The sequence below is a fragment of the Phocoena phocoena genome, chromosome 10 (genome assembly GCF_963924675.1).
Source record: "Phocoena phocoena chromosome 10, mPhoPho1.1, whole genome shotgun sequence".
NCBI lineage: Eukaryota > Metazoa > Chordata > Mammalia > Artiodactyla > Phocoenidae > Phocoena > Phocoena phocoena.
This window is the reverse complement of record NC_089228.1, coordinates 31,957,343-31,979,783: the sequence shown is the minus strand read 5'-3', so window position 1 is coordinate 31,979,783 and position 22,441 is coordinate 31,957,343. Positions and strand designations below refer to the sequence as shown.

At 39.9% G+C, this 22,441-nt stretch overlaps 1 protein-coding gene across 1 annotated transcript in view; it reads left to right on the top strand.

The window, feature by feature from the left end:
• The first annotated feature begins 17,483 nt into the window (after window positions 1-17,483).
• APPL1 (adaptor protein, phosphotyrosine interacting with PH domain and leucine zipper 1) overlaps window positions 17,484-22,441 on the top strand; it is a 28,280-nt gene continuing 23,322 nt past the window's right edge. The window contains exon 1 of the mRNA XM_065884708.1: window positions 17,484-17,537. Within this exon, the coding sequence (XP_065740780.1) occupies window positions 17,484-17,537 (54 nt within the window). The remainder of the gene's footprint in view (window positions 17,538-22,441) is intronic.

Here is a 22,441-nt window from a genome sequence, read left to right as displayed (position 1 = left end):
CAAGTCTGAGGTATTCCAACATTTGGAAATTGGAGAAGATGTGCTGGAGAAGGAACTATAGAAGGAAACAGCTAGTAAGGCAAGAGAAAAATCAGGAGATACAGTAATTGACCCAAGAGAGGAAAAAGGGTCAAGGAGAAAGATGGCTACAATAGCATCTCAAGTGGTCTTCCTGATCTTGATCTCCTTCCCATCCTTGATCTCCTATGGTTTTCTATCAACACAGGAAGCAGCCAGAGGGATCATTTAAAAACAAGTCAGTTCAGGGAATTCTCTGTCTGTCCAGTGGTTAGGACTCCGTGCTTCCACTGCAGGGGGCATGGGTTCAATCCCTGGTTGGGAATAAGATCCTGCAAGCCGTGCAGTGTGGCGGGAAAAAAAAAAGTCAGTTCATATCATAACTCTGCTCAAAAAATGGCTTCCCATCTCAGTAAAAGTCAGTCTGTATAGTGTCCTACAGGCTCTGACATGATTTGCCAGCCCCCCTTCCCTATCTGATCTTACCTCTTATTACATCTCCCATGCTCACTTTGTTCCAGCTACACTGGACCTCTTCCTGAAAACACAGGCACAATCCTGCTCCAGGAGTTTACACTGGTTGTTCTCACTACCTAGAATGTTCTTCCTTCACATATCCTCATGGACTACTCTGTTACCTCCTTCAAGTATTTCCTCAAATATCATTTTCTCAATAAGGCTTACTCTTCCTGCCCCTTTAAAAATTTCAACCTCTCTTTCAGGATTCCTGAGGCCCTCTGCCCTGCTCCAATTTTTGTTAAAAGCATTTACTATCTTTTTATATATCCTTTTTTGTTGTTGTTTTGATTTTGGTTTTTTTTTTTTTTTGCCAGCACAGCGTAGCGTGTGGGATCTAAATTCCCTGATCAGGAGTCGAACCCATGCCCCCTGCAGTGGAAGCATGGAGGCTTAACCACTGGACTGCCAGGGAAGTCCCTTATATATCTGTTTATTATGTTTATTGTTTACTGCCTGTTTCCTATCTCTAGAATTTTTGTCTGTTCTGTTCATTCTAGCATCCAAAACAGTACTCAGCTCATACTAGATGAAAGAATAAATGAATGGTCAGCTGTGTCAATGCTGCTGAGAGGCTGAGTGAAAATATACTAGGTTTGTTAACAAGGGGGTTACTGTCAACCTTGGCAAACTGGAGGGTAAAGAAAAAAGCCAGACTTGAAGTAAACTGGAGAGTGAATGGGATATTTCTGTTCTAGCAATATACTGGACCATATTCCTTGAAAGACCCTTCAACTACAAAACAATTAGATCCTGGGTAAAAAATACCTTCAAATACATTGCTGAGATCCCCATACGTAAGGAAAATTTTGTTTGTTCACCAAACAAAACAATAAAAACCCAACAACCAAGAAATGAAATCAGAACTGGGAGCAGTGATCAGTAAACAAATGATAAATACGAGGTAACCCACAAGGGAAAAATCCTTAGCATCACTGAAACCAGGATTCTAATCCTCAGGCTAGCAGTAGACGGGGGCGGGGGGGCACCGAACTGAACTCTCTTACTTCAGGCCACTTCATTAATGGTTCCTGGCAAAAGCAGACCAAATTCTCTCTGGAAGAAAGCCTCCCTAATTTAGGTCCACAGGATTCCCACAGATTAAAAGTAAGCAAATATAACCTCACAATCAAAGATTGGCAAGCACATGAGGCCAGCTACCATGACATGCGTAGAGGCCAACATGGAGAGGAACTGAGGTTTCCTGTCAATAGTCAACACCAACTTGCCAGCTATGTGAATGAGTCACTTGGGAAGTGAATCCTCTGGCCCTACTCAAGTCTTCACATGACTGAAGCCCCAAATGACACCTGATCACAATATTAACAGAGACTCCAAGACAGGACTGGGTATCCAAGTCACTCCTGAATTCCTGACATAGAGAAACTGTGAGAGGTATTAAATGAATACTACTTTTTTAAACCACTAAGCTTTGGGTGATTTATACAGCACTAGATAATTTATCTAAAAAGCTCCTGCTCCTCATAAAAAAAACTGGGCACAGGGAACTCTACTCAATACTCTGTAAATGGCCTATAAGGGAAAAGAATCTAAAAAAAAAAAAAAAGTGGATATAGGTATATGTATAACTGATTCACTTTGCTGTACCGCAGAAACTAACACAACATTGTAAATCAACTATACTCCAAAAAAAAAAAAAAAAAAACTGGGAAGGGGGAACCTGTAGGTAGACTGGTCAAGAAAAAAAGATAGAACACAAATTACCAATATTGGGAATAAAGAGGTGATATCACTACAGAAATTGCAGACATTAAAAAGATAAATGAATATAATGAACAACTTTATATCAGTAAATTCAACAACTTACATGAAATAGGCAAGTATCTGGAAAAATATATGATTACCAAAACTGAGACAACATGAAACAGAAAACATGCCTAGTTCTATATCTATTAAAGAAACTGACTTGGTTATCAAATTCTTTCCCACAAAGAAAACTCCAGGCCCAGATAACTTCACTGGTGAAGTTTATCAAACATTTAAAGAAAATCTTGGGACTTCCCTGGTGGCGCAGTGGTTGAGAATCCATCTGCCAATGCAGGGGACACGGGTTTGATCCCTGGTCTGAGAAGATCCCACGTGCTGTGGAGAAACTAAGCCCGTGCGCCACAGCTACCGAGCCTGTGCTCTAGAGCCCCCGAGCCACAACTACTGAGCCCATGTGCCACAACTACTGAAGCCCACACGCCTAGAGCCTATGCTCTGCAACAAGAGAAGCCACCACAATGAGAAGCCGGCGCACCGCAAAAAAGAGCAGCCCCCGCTTGCCACAACTACAGAAAGCCCGCACGCAGCAACAAAGACCCAATGCAGCGAAAAATAAATAAATAAATCTAGTAAAAAAAAATTTTTTTCAGCAAATTAGGATTAGAAGTAACTTTCTCAATCTGATAAAGGGCATCTATAGAAATAATCAGTTAACATACTATTTAGTGGTGAAAAATTGAATGTTTTCTCCCTAAGATAAGGAACAAAGCAAGGATGGTCACTTTCACCATTTCTATTGAACACCAGTGCAATAAAGAAAGAAAAAGAAATAAAGATCATATAGATCAGAAAGGAAGAAGTAAAGGGTCTCTTTTCACAGATGACATGATTGTTTACAATAGAAAACTTTTAAGAATCTACAAAAGCTACTAAAACTAATAAGTGAATTTAGCGAAGTCATGCTATAAAGGTAAATATACAAAAATCAATTTAATCCCATACATTAGCAGCAAACAAACATATACTTATGCTATGATCCAGCAATTCCATTCCTAGAAAAATGAAAACAGGTCCACAAAAAGACTTGCATGAGAATATTCACAGAAGCTCTACTGATAATAGCCCAAACTGGCAACTAGGTGTCTATCAACAGGAATGCAGATAAACTATGGTATAATACAATAGTAGAATACAACTCAACAACATAAAGGTATTGATATATAGTATCAATATATGGAAAAACACTGATGAATTTCAAAAGCATTTCAAAAACATTATAAGTCAAAGAAGCCTTATACAAAAGAATACGTGAAGTTTGATTTACTGATGTGATGTTCCAGAACAGACAAAACTAGTTTATATTGAAAAAATCAGAATTTGGAGTTGGAGGCAGAGAATGAATGGGAAGAAGAATCAGGAAACATGGGGGATGATGGTAATGTTCTATATCTTGCTAGGTTTTGGATTACACAGATGTATTCACTTGTCAATAATTATTAATACTCTAAGATTTAGGCACTTCACTATATGTAAAATTTTATCTGTTGAAGCATAAACGAGTGCTGAACTATAGTTAATGATACACATGCTAAAGAGTTTAGGGGAGAAGTATATTGATGTCTGTAACTTTAAAATGCATAAAAAATAGATTGGTGGATGGATAGATATGTGGTTATAATTAAACATTATTCTATAATTGTAAACAAATAGAACTTCTAGTCCCATAAAGTTTTCTAAAATGAGAGACATGTTCTGTGTTTGCACTATCCAATATGGTAGCCACTAGCCACATGTGGCTAATGAGCACTTGAAAAGTGGCCAGTGCAAGTGCTGGTGCAATTAAATTTTAAATTTAATTCTCTTGTAATTTATTTACATTTAGGTAGCCACTTGTGGCCAGTGGCTACTATATTGAACAGCACAGACAGAGAATATTGCCTTCACCGCAGAAAGTTCTGTTGGACAATGCTGGTCTAGAAGTACAGAACAATGTTGAAAATAGTGATAATGAAAACAGACATCCTTGTTTTGTTCCTGACAAGAGAATAGTGTTTCACCACTAATATAATGTTTACTGTTGGTTTCTAATAAGTGCTGTTTATCTAGAGTAATGTTATAATGAATATAAACACAAAATATCTATAGTGATTTATAGCTTTTAAAGCATTTTTGTGTATTTGTGCTTAGTCCTTTAATAAATCCTCCACTATTTGGTAGCTGAGAAAACAAACTGAGAGTTCAGTTGTAATTTGCAGAAGTCACCAAATAGCAGTGGCAGAGCCTTGACTTTTCTGTCTCCAAATTCCCTGTTCTATTGATTTTATCAACTAATGGCCACTGTAACATCTTCACCAATGATCTCATGGTATAAACATCAAAGTGTACTGATCAATTAAGAAAAAGGTTGTGAACCTAATTGAGAAAAGAACTTGAAAAAGAATAGATACATGTATATGTATAACTGAATCACTTTGTTGTACAACTGAAACTAACACAACATTTTTAATCAACTATACTCCAATATAAAATAAAAAGTTAAAAACAAAGAAAAAGGTTGTGAAACCTTGCCTATGATCAATCCTCAATATCTTTCAACAATTATTTTGAGATGAGAAATAAAAGCCTGACACATTGACACTGAAGAGACTTTAGGAATTGTAAAATTGGACAGCCTATATTTTAAACCTCTACATGTTCAAGGTGAAGTAAAAGATGAGAGGTTTATGTTTTATTTTGCTTTAGTAACTTATAAATCAACTCAGGCTTTGCTAACATTTATTTTCTAATTATGTATTTCAATTAAGTCCCAAATCATTAACTATCAGGAAAAATGCCCAATGTGTTAGGTGTTTTGGCAGAGATTTTTTTTTTTTTTTAGATGTTGGGGGTAGGAGTTTATTAATTAATTTATTTATTTTTGCTGTGTTGGGTTTTCGTCTCTGTGCGAGGGCTTTCTCTAGTTGTGGCAAGCGGGGGCCACTCTTCATCGCGGTGCGCGGGCCTCTCACTATCGCGGCCTCTCTTGTTGCGGAGCACAGGCTCCAGATGCGCAGGCTCAGTAGTTGTGGCTCACGGGCCTAGTTGCTCCATGGCATGTGGGATCCTCCCAGACCAGGGCTCAAACCCGTGTCCCCTGCATTAGCAGGCAGATTGTCAACCACTGCGCCACCAGGGAAGCCCCTTGGCAGAGATTTTTAAAAACCAGTCATAACATAATAAGAAATAAAATCAGCTTGTGAGCATAATAAGAAAGAAATGCAATAAGAAAAGCTTTAATGACATTTGCCCCTTACTTTTGCACAGGAATTACACTGTTCTATTTGAGACCCTCAGTATTTTTAAATATTAAAATGTGTTTTCTAAAATAAAATACTTTATTTTTTACTATTACACATACAGTATCTCCTAGAGCAACACTAAAGTAGACATTCAATAAATATTTGTTGAATGAGTGAATAAACGGATGGATGGATGGATAGATGGATGGATGGATGGGACTAGGAAGAAGTGACATTTGTAAGCTGGACAGGCAATGTAAATTCTGTGTGCTTACTATTGTTGTCATTGCTTTTTAATGTGTAAAAGTAGTCCCAGTTTTCTATGAACTACTTATGTATGACTCCAGGGTAATCCACAAATTAGACATTATGACATTCTGAAACTATAATTAAATAAAAAGTGAGATGGGGGATTCATTTTTAAAATCTGAGCTTAAAATTTAAAAATCCTGAGGCACAATTCATATCTGTGACACTCTGTCATTCCTCAGGCCCTCCTCAGCCATCATTGTTACTTGAGACACATGGTATAGTTCCCAGTGGCTACAAGGTTCAGGAGAGTTGGGACTATTTCACACACTTCTGTCTCTCCCAGCACGGCTCACAGTGCCCATCAAACAGGAGATATTAAATAAAGATTTGTAGAATAAGTTCACTCTATTTATAACATGTAGAAAACATCTTAGGCTTTGCTCTTCTCAACCTCAAGAGTATAGTTTCATATTTTTATACTTTCAAATCAGTCAAAATTGTTTTCAGTATAGTGCCTTGCATATATCAAGCTCTTGATTTTAAAATTTTGCTATAAAATCATCTAAAACTCTGATACATTTCTTTTTTAAAAAATTCATTTAATACTATGGTACATAGAGTAAAATATGATAGTCCCCTTCAATTCTACCCCATTTTTACTCTCCAACCCACTAGCCACCACTAACAGTTTAGTGCTGCTCCTTCCTGTCTTTTTAGAATGCCTTGACATAAAGAGGTTGATGCATGCACACACGTTTTTATCCACATGGAGTCAGACACACATACTATTCTGCAATGTGGTTCCCCCAAACTGACATGACATGACATCAGCACGCACAGCTCTACCTCATTCTTCAACAGCTGCTTGGTGCTACATCAAGTGAAAGAACCATAATTCATTGAACTATACCCCTGATAATGGCACTTACGTTTGTCTCCAATTTTTTAAATTATAACAAACAATGACTACCTTGTTAGCACATACGCAGGAGTATTTCCATGAAAAAGTTTCTTTGAATAATATATTATTTCTTTACCACCCCAAAATAAACCAGAATTTATTATGAAAAAAAGAATATATTATTTTTTCACTGGATTCTGCCATATTTCCTTCTAAGAAATCTTTATCAATGAACACTCCCACCCAATCTAGCCCTTGTCTTTAGGTCCTCCCCAGATTGACAGTGGGAACAAGAAAACTCAGGGCTAGGTTAAATTAGACTCAGGATTTCCCCAGACTCAATAATCAAAGATAAAATAGTTTAGGATTTAAGGCTCCCAGAGGCTCAGGCCTACACGTTAGTGCCATTTAATCTAATCATTGTAGATTAAATGAGAGTTGTCAGTTAACCTGAGAACCTGATTGTTATTTATAACATTGTTTCTGGAGAATAAATGTCATGGTTCTTATCAACTTAAAAACAACCCTTTTGAATCACAACAAACATTTATTAAACTCCAGCATATATCAGGGATGTACTAGGTAACCAGGGGATGAAATGATTTCTGCCCTCAAGAAACTCATGATCAAGAAGTGGGTCATTAATATTAATTTTGTTCAGTGTGATAATGAGATTATGGTTATATTTTTAAAAATGTCCTTCTAAAAGAGATTCTACTTAAGTATTTACAGGTGAAATTTCAGAATTTGAAATTTTCGGTTTCTGGGTTTTGGTTCAAAATACTTCAGGAGGGCTTCCCTGGTGAACAGTGATTAAGAATCTGCCTGCCAATGCAGGGGACACGGGTTGGAGCCCTGGTCCGGGAAGATCCCACATGCCGCGGAGCAACTAAGCCTGTGTGCCACAACTACTGAGCCTGCACTCTAGAGCCCGTGAGCCACAACTACTGAGCCCATACAACACAACTACTGAAGCCTGCGCACCTAGAGCCCGTGCTCCGCAGCAAGAGAAGCCACCGCAATGAGAAGCCCGCGCACTGCAACGAAGAGTACCCCTGCTCGCCACAACTAGAGAAAGCCTGTGCGTAGCAAAGAAGACCCAATGCAGCCAAAATAAATAAATTAAATAAATAAAAATTTTAAAATCTTATGTTATAAAAAAAAAAAGAAAAGAAAATACTTCAGGAAAACCCAGAAAGAAAACAAAGGTAATTGAAGCAAGTGTTGCAAAATGTTGATAAGTGCTGCATTGGACTGATGGGTATATGTGGATTCATTGTCTCTAATGAATAGAAATATAGTAATGTGGGTTCATTATTTTCTCTACTTTTGTAAATATAAATAACAAAATTCTCTCATTCTTCTAGGAACACCAATCAATAAATACAAAATCTCAATATAAGAATATAATAAAGATGTGTGCACAAGAGGCTATAGGAGGGCTTCCCTGGTGGCGCAGTGGTTGAGAGTCCGCCTGCCGATACAGGGGACACGGGTTCGTGCCCTGGTCTGGGAGGATCCCACATGCCACGGAGCGGCTGGGCCCATGAGCCATGGCCGCTGAGCCTGCGCGCCCGGAGCCTGTGCTCTGCTAAGGGAGAGCCCACAACAGTGAGAAGCCCGCGTACTGCAAAAAAAAAAAAAAAAAAAAAAGAGGCTATATGGGAGCAGAAAAGGGCCCAGATCGCTTGAGTGAGACTGAGAAGGGCTGAGGAGTGGTAAGAGCCCAACTCTGGTGTCATACTACTTCGGTCCAAATTCCAGCACTGCGCCTTTTTTTAACTATGTGACCTTGGGCATGTAACTTAGCCTCTCTGTGCTTCAGTTTCCTCTATAATTAAATGGGGATAATTATAGTACCTAATTGAGGATGAAATGAGATAATACTTGCAAAGCCCTTGAAGTAACACCTGACACATAGTAAACATTATGTAAACTGCTTGCTATCATTTATTACCATTATCAATGTTACTATGAAGGCTTTTCAGAGATGCCTTCAGGTAGAGATGTTTCAAGAAAAGGTCAGAGAAAAGCAACGTAATGAAGGCCAGTCAGGTATAGGGGTGTGTGTGTGTGTGTGTGTGTGTGTGTGTGTGTGTGTTGAGGGGAGTAAGAAGGAGGAAGTGAACCTGATTCCCATATTTCTAGCTTACATGACCAAATGGATAATGACATCATTAACAGAAGGAACAGAGATGAAGGAGAGTTTACCAGTTGAAAACTGTATTTCTAATCATATAAACAAATGACAAAGTATTTAGCAAACTGAATTACCTCAGAATTAAAATATAGTTCCCAGATTGAGAAAGTAAAAAACTGATGAAAAATTGGCAGCATGCAAGTTAAATGATAAAGATTCTAAAAATACTTTAGGGGATTTTATCTGGAATAGTAAACATTATTGTTATACAGCTCACATATATAACCTAAATAAATGAGTTCATTTTAGTACTAGAAGATAACTGGAAATAACATTTCAGAAATCTAGCAACTCAGATATTAGTGGAATTGCCTTAAAATAAATACATATTTCTAAAAGGTTATAATCAAATAAGACAGGTGTCATGGTTACCAGTGGATCCTTTTACATAAGTACTACCTGAGAATTCTCAGCAGTGTTTGGGTCCCCATTAAAGCAGATATATGTATGGAGGGCAGGGGCAGAAAAGAGCAAAAATCATCTCTGGAATATTTCACTTTGAGTACCTGAGGTCATACCCCTCTCCAGGAGCTACGCTTTCTTTCTGTCAACAGCCATGACATCTATTTACTTAATAATTTCTCTTTAAAATCTGAAAAAACTTTAAGGGAAAAACAATTTAGCAACATATCATGTCATTGGTCTATTCATGAATATACCTATGCACCAATTTTCATTTTAATATTTAATGTTTTCGATTTAATTTTGAAAGAATCTCAAACTTTCAGAAAAGTTGCAAGTATAGTACAAAAAACTTTTCTCTCCAACAATTTGAGAGTAGTTGCTGACATCATGCTCCATCACCCCTAAATACTTTAGTGTGTTTTCCTGCAAACAAGGACATTCACCTAAATAATCACAATAAAATCATCAAAGTCAGGAAGTTAACATTGATACATCACTACCACCTAATCACCAAACCCAATTCAAATTTCACGATTGTCCCAAATAACATCCTTTACAGTGAAAGGATCCAGTTCAGAATCACAAACTGCCTTCAATTGTGTTACTTTAGTCTCATCCACTCAGCAACAGATCCTCTAGTATTTCTTTGACTTTCATGACCTGGACACTTTTGAACATTACAGTCAGTTACTTTGTAGAAAGTCCTTCATTTAGGGTTTGTTTGAGGTTTCCTCGTGATTAGATTCAGGTTAAGCATCTTTGGCAGGATGACACAAAAGTGATGTTGTGTTCTCATTTCCTAGCAGGTAGCACATAATTTGACTTGTCTCATTAGTGGTGATTTTAACTTTGAGCATTTGATTAAGACGGCATCTGCCAGGTTTTCCCACTATAAAGTTACTCTTTTCACCTTTATAATGTAGTATTTTTTTGGCGAGGTATTTTAAGCCTATGTAAATATTTTGTTCCTCAACAAACTTTCTATTTATTCACTTCTTTATATCAGCAGGGACTCATGGTTTCCTATTTTATTTATTTATTTATTTATTTATTTATTTATTTATCTTTGGCTGTGTTGGGTCTTCGTTGCTGCGCGCGAGCTTTCTCTAGTTGCGGTGAGCAGGGGCTACTCTTCATTGCGGTGCGTGGGCTGCTCATTGTGGTGGCTTCTCTTGTCGCGGAGCACGGACTCTAGGCATGCGGGTTTCAGTAGTTGTGGCTCGCGGGCTCAGTAGTTGTGGCTCGCAGGGTCTAGAGCGCAGGCTCGGTAGTTGTGGCGCATGGGCTTGGTTGCTCCGCGGCATGTGGGATCTTCCGGGACCAGGGCTCCAACCCGTGTTCCCTGCCTTGGCAGGCGGATTCTTTTTTTTTTTTTGCGGTATGAGAGCCTCTCACTGTTGTGGCCTCTCCCATTGCGGAGCACCAGCTCCGGACGCGCAGGCTCAGCGGCCATGGCTCACGGGCCCAGCCGCTCCGCGGCATGTGGGATCTTCGCGGACCGGGGCACGAACCCGTGTCCTCTGCATCGGCAGGCGGACGGACTCTCAACCACTGCGCCACCAAGGAAGCCCGACCGGCGGATTCTTAACCACTGCGCCACTGGGGAAGTCTCTCCTATTTTATTTAATGAGTTAGAATCTCATTATTTATTGTGACGTTGAAATTTCCCCTGATTTGGCTAATGGGATCCCCCTTCAAGCTGACTTCTGTGTTCTTTTGACACATCAGTTTTGAGCACTTTCTGCTTTCTAGCACAACAAGATGTCTCAGGCACATCTTGTTCTTTTCTTGCTCTAGCCCTAGTGTCAGCCATTTCTCCAAGGAGCCCTAGTTCTTTTTAACGGAGAATGGGGTTTGGAAGCCAAGATATGGACTCATATGTGCATTCATTGTTATTGGGGCATCTCTGCTCACAAGCCTTCTCGATGAAAAAGCTAAGAAACACATGCAGGTATGTGACATATACGCACTTTACATCCAGTTTACTTACTCCTATACATTTGTTGAAATCTGTGAGTTCACATACACACCTCTAATTCCAGTCTCGTACCAGCGGATTCATTCTAAACTTTCCCCCTTTCCATATTTGTAATTCCCTTCTCTGACAGTGAGAAATCTGGCTTCCCTTATCCTCAATATATTTACCTATTGCATCTATCCCCCTGTGTAACCAAACTGCCATTGCTACCACTCCTTCCCCGCAAAGATGCCCTAATTCCTCACTTGAGCTCTGACGCCTCATCCCAGGCTGCCCTACTTCATGGAAGCCTTCCTTACTGCACTAGAGTACCAATAACCTATCCTAGGTGCACAAAAGCCCTTCTCTCCCTGCTTGGGTTCTGACACCGCACACCCAAGCACTCTGTGTGGATACCTTCTTCACCCCTCTGGGACTCTGAGACCCTGCACTAGGCTGCCCTTCTTCATGGATATTCTCCACACCCCTTGTGTTCTGAAGTCCTGCAGCAGGCTTCCAACCTGAACAAAAGCCCTCCTCATCATGCTTGGACTCCGAAACAGCCCTCTCAGGCACCCTCACCCCACATTTGCTCCAACATCCTGCTGCTTGGGGGCTGCCCCTCCAACCAAAATGCTGTTTTTACCCATCTTGTGCTCTGATGCCCCCCTATGTAGATGAGGGGGCTCACCTTGCACGGGCTCTGGCACCCCACACCAGGGTGCCCCTTTGTGAGGACGCCCTCCTCGCCCCTGCTGGCTCCAACACCCCGTTCTGAGCCCCCCATGCCTACCCACCCTGCATAGACTCCTACTTTATTTGGCCACACCTAATGGCTTTAGGGCTGAACTATTCAGAAAGGGAAGAGAAAAGAACATACAGCTGTTTTTACAAGAAATCATTGTCTCCTGTTATTAAGACTTTACTTTTGACCCTGTATATAGAACATGACTTAGCTAAATCACTCATGTAATTTTTCCTTTAAACCAATACATCTCATAAAGTATTGAGTTTACTTAAGACAATGTTAATTTGCCCATGATTTATGATATCTCATATCACTAATTTATACAGTTTCTCCAACATTTGTTTCAAATCACAACCTCAGTTAAAGATGTTTTTGGGACTTCCCTGGTGGTCCCATGGGTAAGACTCTGTGCTCCCAATGCAGGGGGCCCGGGTTCGATCCCTGGTAGGGGAACTAGATCCCACATGCACACTGCAACTAAGAGTCCGCATGCCACAACTAAGAGTCTGCATATCGCATCTAAGAAGCCCGCATGTTGCAACTAAGAAGCCCACATGCCACAACTGAAAAAAGATCCCATGTGCCACAACTAAGACCCGGCACAGCCAAAAACAAATAAATAATATTAAAAAAATAAATAAAGGTGTTTTTATCCAAAATCAGGGTAGAAGTCAAAATCCTCACACCTTTCCTGCCATCCTGATCTCTATGCAATTCTCAAAATAGCCAGCCACTCCTGCTTTAGGGATTAGGGCGTCTGCCAGGTTGCTCCTCTCCCGGAACACCTTCTCCTCAGATGTCCCCACTGCTCACTCCAGTGACGCAAGTTTTTGTTCAGATGTCACCTTCTCAATGAAGTCTACTCTGACAAGCTTATTTAAAATTGCAACTGCCCCTCATCCCATTTTCCCTGCTGCTTTCCATAGCGCTCCCCACTTTCTAATATACTACTGATATACTTCTAATACTACATATTATGTTTATTTTTCATTGTCTCTCTTCCTACCGTCTCCACTAAACTGAAGCTCCGCAAGGGCAGAGATTTCGAATATTTTGTTCATTACCTAATAAATATTTGTTGAATGACGACAGCCATTTCCTGAGGTAGTGTGAATCCTAAAACTAAATTCAGAGCACCATCTAGTGTTCTTAGAAGGATGTCCTGATTAACTCTGAGACTTCTCTGCATCAGCCATGATATAAACAGTACTGGTTTAATCAATTCTCTGTAACTGTTTTTTCACTGCCCTCTGTGGTTCCATAGAAAGTAAAATGATTTCAGTGATTAACCTGTCATGGGACTTATTGGTTTCTCTAAGAGCAACCTCTTCTCCACTGACTTGCCTATTGCTCCCCAGAACTTCTGGGAAGTAGGAATGTCGTGAAGATCTTGTATCTTTTAATCTGAGGGCATCTCCCCTCCCCACACTGCCAAACACCAAAAAACAAAAACAGAGTAATAGCCTTTGCTGGTTTGGTACCTACACCATTTCTCCAGAATATCACAATATATATATATTGATTAAACATTTTTTGATTTGACCACAAAAGCCCCTAAATCAAAGTGAAACAACACTAGCAAGGGTAACGGTAATATTATTTAAAATAGTATCAGGATTCTCTAAGACAATGAGGACAATCTTCTGATTTAGAAAATATTGGCTTCTTTAGTTATGATAAAGAGGGACAAATGAAGAAAATGAAAGCTGCCTTAAAAGCACTGAAACATTTAATATTTAAGAGTAAATCATGAAGGGAATACTTAGCTGATTTTTACTGGATGCTTATTGTGCCCAGCACTATTCTGAAAGCTCATTAATCATCTTCCCGACTCTATCATGTAGGTTCTCTATATTAAGCCCCATTTTTTAGATGATGAAATGGAGACACAGAGAAGTTAAGTAACTTGACTCAAGTCACAGAACTAGTAAAGGCCAGGATTCAAAGCCAGCTAGGCTGGCTCCACAGTCCATGTCCATGAGCTCACGCCCATGCATTTATTCACCTCCCAACAGAAACAGGAATGATGCTGCTTAGTTTCACAGCTCTTGGCTTGGTCAAAGAAATTAGTTTACAATGTCCTCATCTTCCAAAAATGAATCAAGGCAACCATAAAAGAAACAGGCATATACAAGTATCCTAGAAATAAAGTTTTATTCTTTTCAGTCAAGAAAGTAGAAGCTATGGAATTTGCCTTTCCAAGGATTTATGTTTTAGCCACAAATTTGCAATCTAAGGATGCTGTGGCAAAGAGCAAAAGCAACATTAATATTAAGGTCAAAGACTAGAGGGTGGTTTGCAATGGGCACAATGAAGAATCGGTTGGTCCTGGCTGCCCACCCACCTCTTTTGGAACACACTCCTCAGAGCTTTTGATTTTACCCCCCAATTGCCCAAAGCTTCTCCCCACTCGACCACTGGTTCAAATGTTTTAGAGTCGATGGAATGACTCGGGTTCCCAAAATATCAATTAATATACTCATTTCTTGAATTTGGTTCATCTCAGCTGAATGCTAAGAAAACAGCTGAATTATCTGTTAAAGTGAGTCTCATTAAGGAGTGATTTATTAGGTAACATCTAGAATTATTTGCATTATATATTATACTCTCAAAATGAGCATGAATTACCCCAGAATTTCAGATTGATGGAGTCTTTCAGGGGATGTTTGTAAGTGGGAAGATTCCCAAGCTCTCTAGGTGATTCTGGAAATGGTGTGCCTCTCACCATCCTCAGCTGGAACCAAAGACTCCTTCCTAAATATTTACTTGACCCTTTAAATTTTCTAAAATACAAGGTTATTTGGTAAAGGGAAATGGTTATTTTCCATTTTGGATGGAGTTTTTCATCATGTGGTTTGAGGATGACCTGCTTTGGATTCACCTGGGAGAGTCCCAGTCCTACCTCTGACCTACTGCATCAGAATCTTCAGCTGGGCTCAGTAATCTGCATTCTAACAACCTCCCCCAGATGACTTTCATGTGTGCATAAGTCTGGTAACCACTAACCTAAGGGGACAATTTTAAAAGGTAAAGCACCAGTGTCATTTGCGTTGTTGGATTCTTTCCTATTATATACCGCAGACCAGAACTTCAAGAGGTGTCATGTAAAAACTTAATTATAAGAAGATCAAATATAATTTTAGGAGACTGATAATTAACAAATCTACTTACAAGACTGTATGTCTTTTTGTTGTAAATTATATTGTGAAACGTCTCAATGAATTCTTTGGTGGATGTCGTTTAATGCTGCCTTGCCTTCCATAAAATTAACCTGCTAGCCAGTTTTTACTATGCTACCCACACAAGTCTCCAGCAACCCTTGAAGCCTCATTTCCTGTATAAAAGGAACCGAGTTTGGTCAACTGTACAGAACTTGAGCTGATTAAACTTAAACTGGTTATCAAAGGAGACTGCAATTCTGCAGTTTTAGAGGTGTTTTAAAATAGGAAATACAATCATTTTTCTGGTTGAGCAGAGTGAACAGTAGCCTAAAGGTAGAGGATCCAAATGGAAAGCGTTTTAAGATTCTTTCTAGCTTTATAATTTGACTAAACTGCCTCTCCACCCAATTGAACATCAACTTGTTTTTTAATCAGCTGAGCCTGGCAAGAATTCCTTGCCTCTCTCTGATAATAGCCTCTTGAGAATCCTTGTACAGTTTAGGTGCACGTAACATACAAAAAAGGAAACCATTTAACTTGATGATAATACCCCACCCAGATAATTCAGATACCTAAGATAATTTTTCATTAGAATTATTTAGTTTGGCCAAGTTAACTGGCCGAACCCCTTCAGCTGCACCATATAACTCTTCTTCACTTTGTTTTCCCGTATCATTTACTCCTGATTCTTACCAATTGTCACTAACTTTCTTCTTCTTCACTTATAATCTAATTACAGTTCAACCAAGAATGTTACTTACCCTGAAAGTCTTCCTTCTTTATAGCCAGGTTGCATGCCACTGTGCTGATAGACGAGAAATGTCGAAGGCCAGAGTTGTATTGCTGAGATCTGTATGATGCCGGGTACATCCAAGCAGCTGGGAACGAGTAACACTGTAAGAACTGACTCCAAACCACCTTTCAAAAACTAAAGATCTCTTCTACAGGGTGACTAATTGATAAACAATCTAAGGGGAAAGCTCTTATTGAAAGTTTATTGAAATCTAAGGATTATTCTGTGAAACTATACTGCAAGTCTACTTGGTAAAACTTTAAAAACTTGATTCTATTTGTCCTTCAAGAGATCATGGTAAAATCTAGTATTTGAGTTTAAAATAAGTAACTTCCATTCCGGTTACTGTATTTGGATTTGTTCCACTGTACCTGGATTTATTCCAATTTATCTGTGGAATCGGGCAACTAATAATTTTTATTCAGCATTTCTTATACTTCTTGAATGAAAATGGGATGGATTGGTGGGATTAATGGCTAGATATTTAGAAGACACTAGTGATTCTGCCATTTTCTCTGTATAATGATTCTTCTCTAAGGAATGTGGACATATAGAGATGGATGAAAGAGGCAGAAGTTCTAATCCAGACCGAGTTCTAGAAGTAGAGCTTCACTTTTCTTTCCTGTAAAAAAAGTTAGAGGCTGAAGAAGCTATTTAAAGATTCTTCCAAAACTTTAACAGAAATGCTAATCAGTTATCAGCATAATAAATCAGTGCACCCTGACTTTAAAAAGATGTTTTGTGATTTATAGGAAATATGGAAGTCTGAATTGTGGCGTGTCAGTCTCTCAAGGCCAGGTAAGAACTGACGAATTGGCAGCAAAGTCATGTTTTTAACTGAATATACTGATATGCAAGTGCTCAGAAAAAAATCTTACGGAGTCTACTGTCCACGAATTTACCAGAAAGCCAAGTTAACGACACAACTGATCGCTCAGATCTGAGTTAGCCAGCACCATTTTGCTGGAGAGGGGAAACTGGACGCTTCAGGCAGGTTTGGGAAGGTTATAATCTGAGGAAACTAAAGAAGGCGCCAGCAGGGAGGTCTCCTTCATGGTCTCTGACGAAAAACGTTGCGGGAGTAGTCAAACCGCCCCAAATTCCCCAGTGCTGTCCTCACTCCAGGCTCTGGTTCCAGGAGACGCACGCCTTGCTGGGGGAAGACGGTCCCCTACGATTTACAACCAAACGCGCGGAAGCACGGCTGGCGCTCGAGGGGCGCAGTAAGAGCCGCCTCCGCCGCCTCGGAGGCCCAAACTCGCAATCAAGCCCCGAGCAGTGAAGGAACCTCCGGGCCAGCCCCGTCGCGGTGACGGGCGTCGCCTCGAGCCAATGAGCGCACCGGGAGGGAGAGCAGTCAGGCCAAGGGGGCGGGATTTCCCGCGAGGCAGCGCAGCCCCTTGGCGCCTGGCGAGGGCGGCAGACCCATCGAGAGAGGGCGGGTCGGGGTCAGCTGCTGCAGGCGGGCGGGCGCGGGAGCTGTGGGCGGCCGCCGCGTCTTTTGCTGCGGCCCTCCCTCCGCCACGATGCCGGGGATCGACAAGCTGCCCATCGAGGAGACGCTGGAGGACAGCCCGCAGGTGAGGCGCGGGCGGCGGCGGGCTGCGAGGGAAGGAGCGGGGCTGGCCGACCCCAGGCCTGGCGCCGCCGCGGCCGCAGGTGCCAGCCCTGGCCTAGGTGGGCGCCGCCCCCAAGTGCCCCCGCCGGTAGCGGGCGCCGCCCGGATCGCGGAGGCCGGGCCGCCCTACCGAGGCCCGCGTGGGCCTGATCCGCTGGGCCGAGAGCCGCGCGCGGGGTCTGGGACGTGGGCAGGCTGCGACAGAGCCGCGGCCGCCTTGGCTCGTGGGCCCGGCGGTCACATACGCGCGCGGGGCTCCCTTGTATTTGACAAAAGATGCTTTATAATTGCCGTGATGTGAGGTGGTAAATCCCGATCCTGGAATTTTCTCTTCGAAAACCTCTTCGGAGAAAATGCAGAAGGAGAAAAGACCCCGTAGACTTAATGATTTCTGACCAAGCTAGGGAAGGAAATGGATAATTTTGGGGGGGGAGATGCTGAAAGGCTGTTGATATTCCCGTGCGTAGAGTCCTCGGCGAAGCCCGTCAAGGGTCCCGGAGCCTCTCGGCCGAGTGTCGTGGCCGTGAGTGTAGCCGCTGTCACTCGGACCATGCACGCCGAGTGGAGGACGGCGCCTTCGCGGCTCCACGACTGCTGCGCCCTCGTTGCAGACTTGGCTTTAGTAAACTCATCAAAATAAAAGCCCTGTGTTTTGTGCGTTGGGGATGATGCTAGTGTGGTTGCTCTAGCTTAAGATAGTCTAGGAACACGTAACCATTACTGATGTTTTCAGTACTGAAGAATGAAATCAGCGATGTTAAAAACCATGTTGGTAGGCGCTGTAACTTGCGTTGAGAAACTTCATCCCTAGGTCTGTCTCTTACACAATAACGGATTTAAGACGGTGTTGCTGGTTGGCTACCACTAAGAATGAAGAAAATTTTCTGAAATGTTGTTCATTTAGAACTACAACTGCACATATTTCATGTGTCTTGACGGTTTAATATGACTCCAAAAGAACAGAAGGGAGGGGCTGGATCCCCCTTTACTGTATGATATGTCTGCCATGGATGTGGTGCCAATTTTGATTGCCAAGTTGAAGTTGGGCTCTGATTGTGGAATTGATTTGTTTTTTTTCACGCTGAAAGTTATCTTCACAGGCCAGTTGCCTGCTGGTAATGTACTCTTATCAGCCTGTATTGACACAAAGAGAAACTGACTTCTTGGCTTATTTTGACTGCCAGAATAGCCAGTTCAAATGCTTAACGATTTCTGTAGTATAAAGTCATAAGCTACATTTGTTTCAGATGTTTAGCAAAAATTTTGTGGGATGTATTGCTCAGGTGTACTTTTGTCATTTTACTTTTTTATTTTATAAGACTCAACAGGTGCCTTACCTTTCTCATACCTGGGCTCGCTTTTATAGCTCATAAAGACTACACACTGCTCAGAATGGGTTACACAGTGCCCTAGCCATGACTTAGGAGGGTATAATCTCTTGACTCATCTAATTTCTTGAACTTTTCACACAATTAGTTTACAACTTGAGCTTCTTTTTTTACAAGCATGTGCTGTATTAGTATTAGTTTTATGGTAATTTTTAATGAAATAGCCACGTTGATAGTCTTTCAATTTCTAGAAGTAGTAAATTTGAACTAGTTAATGTTTACCTGGGAAAATTAATTGGGACAACTGGGATTTAGAAGGGTAAGACACTGAGAAGAAATTCTTGGGGAAAACCTGTGGCAAGATGGAAAGCCCTGGATTGGGGATTCAGGATATAAGGGTTTTAGTCATTACTGCCACTTAGTACCTTCTACCTTAGGGCAAGTCACTTAACTTGTCTGAACTTCAGCTGTTATAGATAGTGAATGTTTTAATCTTTGTACTTGATTATAAAAGTAATAGTTGTTTGCTTCAGAAAAATTGGAAGATACAGAAAGCACACAGTTACCTGTCGTGCGCCCAGCAGCAAACTCTGTTAACAGTTTGCTTTCTTTTTTCTAGTTTTTTTCTCTTACACATTCTAATGTGATTGAGATTATATTGTGCATAACGATTTTTATTTGGCTTTAACTACACATTGTAGCTTAAGTACCTTCACACGTTATTACATACTGAATAAAAAATTCAAAGGTTGCACATTTCCTTGACTCACTTAATATAGTTGTCCTGTTGTTGGACTTTTAGAGTTTTTCCCAAGTTTTGCTGTTATATATAGTGCTAAGATTAATGCTTTTGGGCATCAATTTTTGTTCTCATCTGGACTATTTATCTAGGATAGAGTCCAAGAAGTTGAGTAACAAAGAGGAGGAAAACTTCTAAAGCTCCTGATAGAGATGTTTTTATTAGATTATTTGATTCTAGTCAAAAATGGCCTGCCAGTTGCTATGTAAAAAAGTTAGAGCCTGGGAGTCTTGAAGGACTACCCTGAATTACAATTATCCTTTTTTAGTTTTAATTTAAAGTAGCGAAGTATTAAAATAGGGGTATATTTGCAAGTCCAAATCCAGCTGATTGCACATAAACATCTTTAGAATTATCTTGCACAAACCATACCATACCATTCTGCAAAAGATACCATCTGTTGAAGTAGGAAATCTTAAGACTACACTAGATGCCTTATCAATGCTTATATATTGTTTTGAAAATCAGAAACAAAATTAAACTTTCTATTTAGTAAGAAAAGATATGATCTTTAAAAAAATAACTGATTTTATATGTAGATAAAAATCTTATCAATGATCCACCTAAGCTAGAACTGTGAAGGCAAACTCCAATCCCAAATGGAGGCTTTTCTCTTTGGCATAATATGAAATACTCAAAGATTATGAGATGTACTTTTTTTAAATTCACATTTTGACATCTCTTATATTGAAATGCCCCTTACAGTTGATGTTGTTTTACTTGTAATTGCCTGCAAATGTACACACTTGGTTATTTCTCCTAGTGACATGAGTGGCTAAGTGCAGCCGTTTAATGTTCAGCCAACAAATCAATTCACAACCACTTGAAGGATTATCAGTCTTGTTTTTTGTCTGAAAATATTTCTTTGACAGCTAGTAACATGCAGCAAGTGCTGCCATCAAAATTTGCTGACTGGGTATCAATAATTTGGAAGAAAATATTGGAGATAAAAGTGGAGCACTTCTGAGAAATATTTGTCACCTGCTCGTGGCACAGAATAATATTGGATGTGAAAATATGGCTAGCGGTGTCTCTTATGTCAAAAAATTACCCACAAGAGTTGAAATTTTAGGGTTATATTAAATTTGTGCAACTTGTGTTTTCTTTTTTGTGTTTGTATGAGAGTTATATAAAAAATTCTGTCAAAGATCTGTTTCCATAAATATAAAGTAAAAACTTCAAGACATTAGAAAACCTGAATTCATAGCTTAATTGCCAGCATTGTTTTGTTTGTGACAGTAGTATATTAAACTGGCACAGCGCACAGTGGATGCTGTCATAGATTCAATGAAATGGTACCATATTGATTGCATTTTTGTAAGCTGCTAACTTTAAACGGTCATTATACAGTGTTGAACTCAATCTTATTAGCTTTACATAAGGAAGCTGTTTCAACCCTGTTTGAGGCTAAGAACATCTTTTTAATTTAAGTCCACTACACATTTTTGCATAAATGTGTTATTCCTTGAATTAGAATGCTAATTTTTGAAGAAAAAAAAAACGTAAGTGGCACACTTTTCTTAAGAATGGCACTAGCGAAACAAGATTTCATGATGCTTTCTTTTTTACATCTTAAAATAGCACTTGGGGAACGGCAGTAGGGCACTAGAGCTAAAAAATAAAAAGATTCTGCCAGATCTAAATCTCTGGGGCATTGGGAAGTAGAGGATTGAGATAACTTGGACTTCATATACTGGCATAATGATTTTGCACTGCTTTTTAAAACAACCATAGTGACTTAGCTTTCTCTTCTGAAAATAGGAAGCTAAGGAATAAGTTGATTTTTAGAAACCAGCTTCTAAGGCTGAGGTGTAAATTAACTATTTGTAGAATAAAAGTACAAGGTCATCTTTTAGATTTTAAGCTGAAGTTATCTCAATAATTGTTGGAATTTAATTCTTATCCTGCCTTTGGGATAAGGTGAACATACTTTGCCTTTATGCTGAGTTTCCTTATATCTGATCCTTTTTATTGACAGTCTTAACATTTACTGACTGACAAGTTTTTACTCTTAAAGTGAAGGTAATTTTTACACGCTTATGCTCATTGTGGGGAAAAAAAAAAGCCTAACAACATAGAAATGTATAAAGAAGAAGAAAAATGATTACAAATTCTGCACTCAGAAAAAACCTAGTTAGCATTTTACAGGCCATGTTGGGGAGGGGAAGGGGTACTATGGTGTTATTTTGGATTATAATGGGGAGGGGGTTGGCATTACTAGAAGAGACTATGGAGAAAGAGAGATAACCAGGGACTTCCCTGGCGGCCTGTGCTCCGCAACAAGAGAAGCCACTGCAATGAGAAGCCCATGCACCGCAATGAAGAGTAGCCCCTGCTTGCTGCAACTAGAGAAAGCCGCTGGGCAGCAATGAAGACCTAACACAGCCAAAAAAAAAAAAAGAGAGAGAGAGAGAGAGAGAGAGAGAGAGGGAAATAATCATACTAAGTTATCCTGAAAAAAGATATTTAAAATATTTATACATAGAATACTGTTAATATAGCCTTGACTGATTCTGTAGATTTGTTCTTAATTACAGACTTTTTAATTCATAAAAATATACCTTTGTTGTTCCTTCTAAGGTTTATATAACATAGTTGGAAAATCTATCTGTTTTAATGAAGTGAAATTGAGAATAAAGAACCCTAGCATCTTGGCATTACTATCAAAAGAGAGAAAATCAAAACTCAGAATTGTTAGAGTTCTGATATCCTGTGATTTTTGCATCTTTTAGGAAAAAA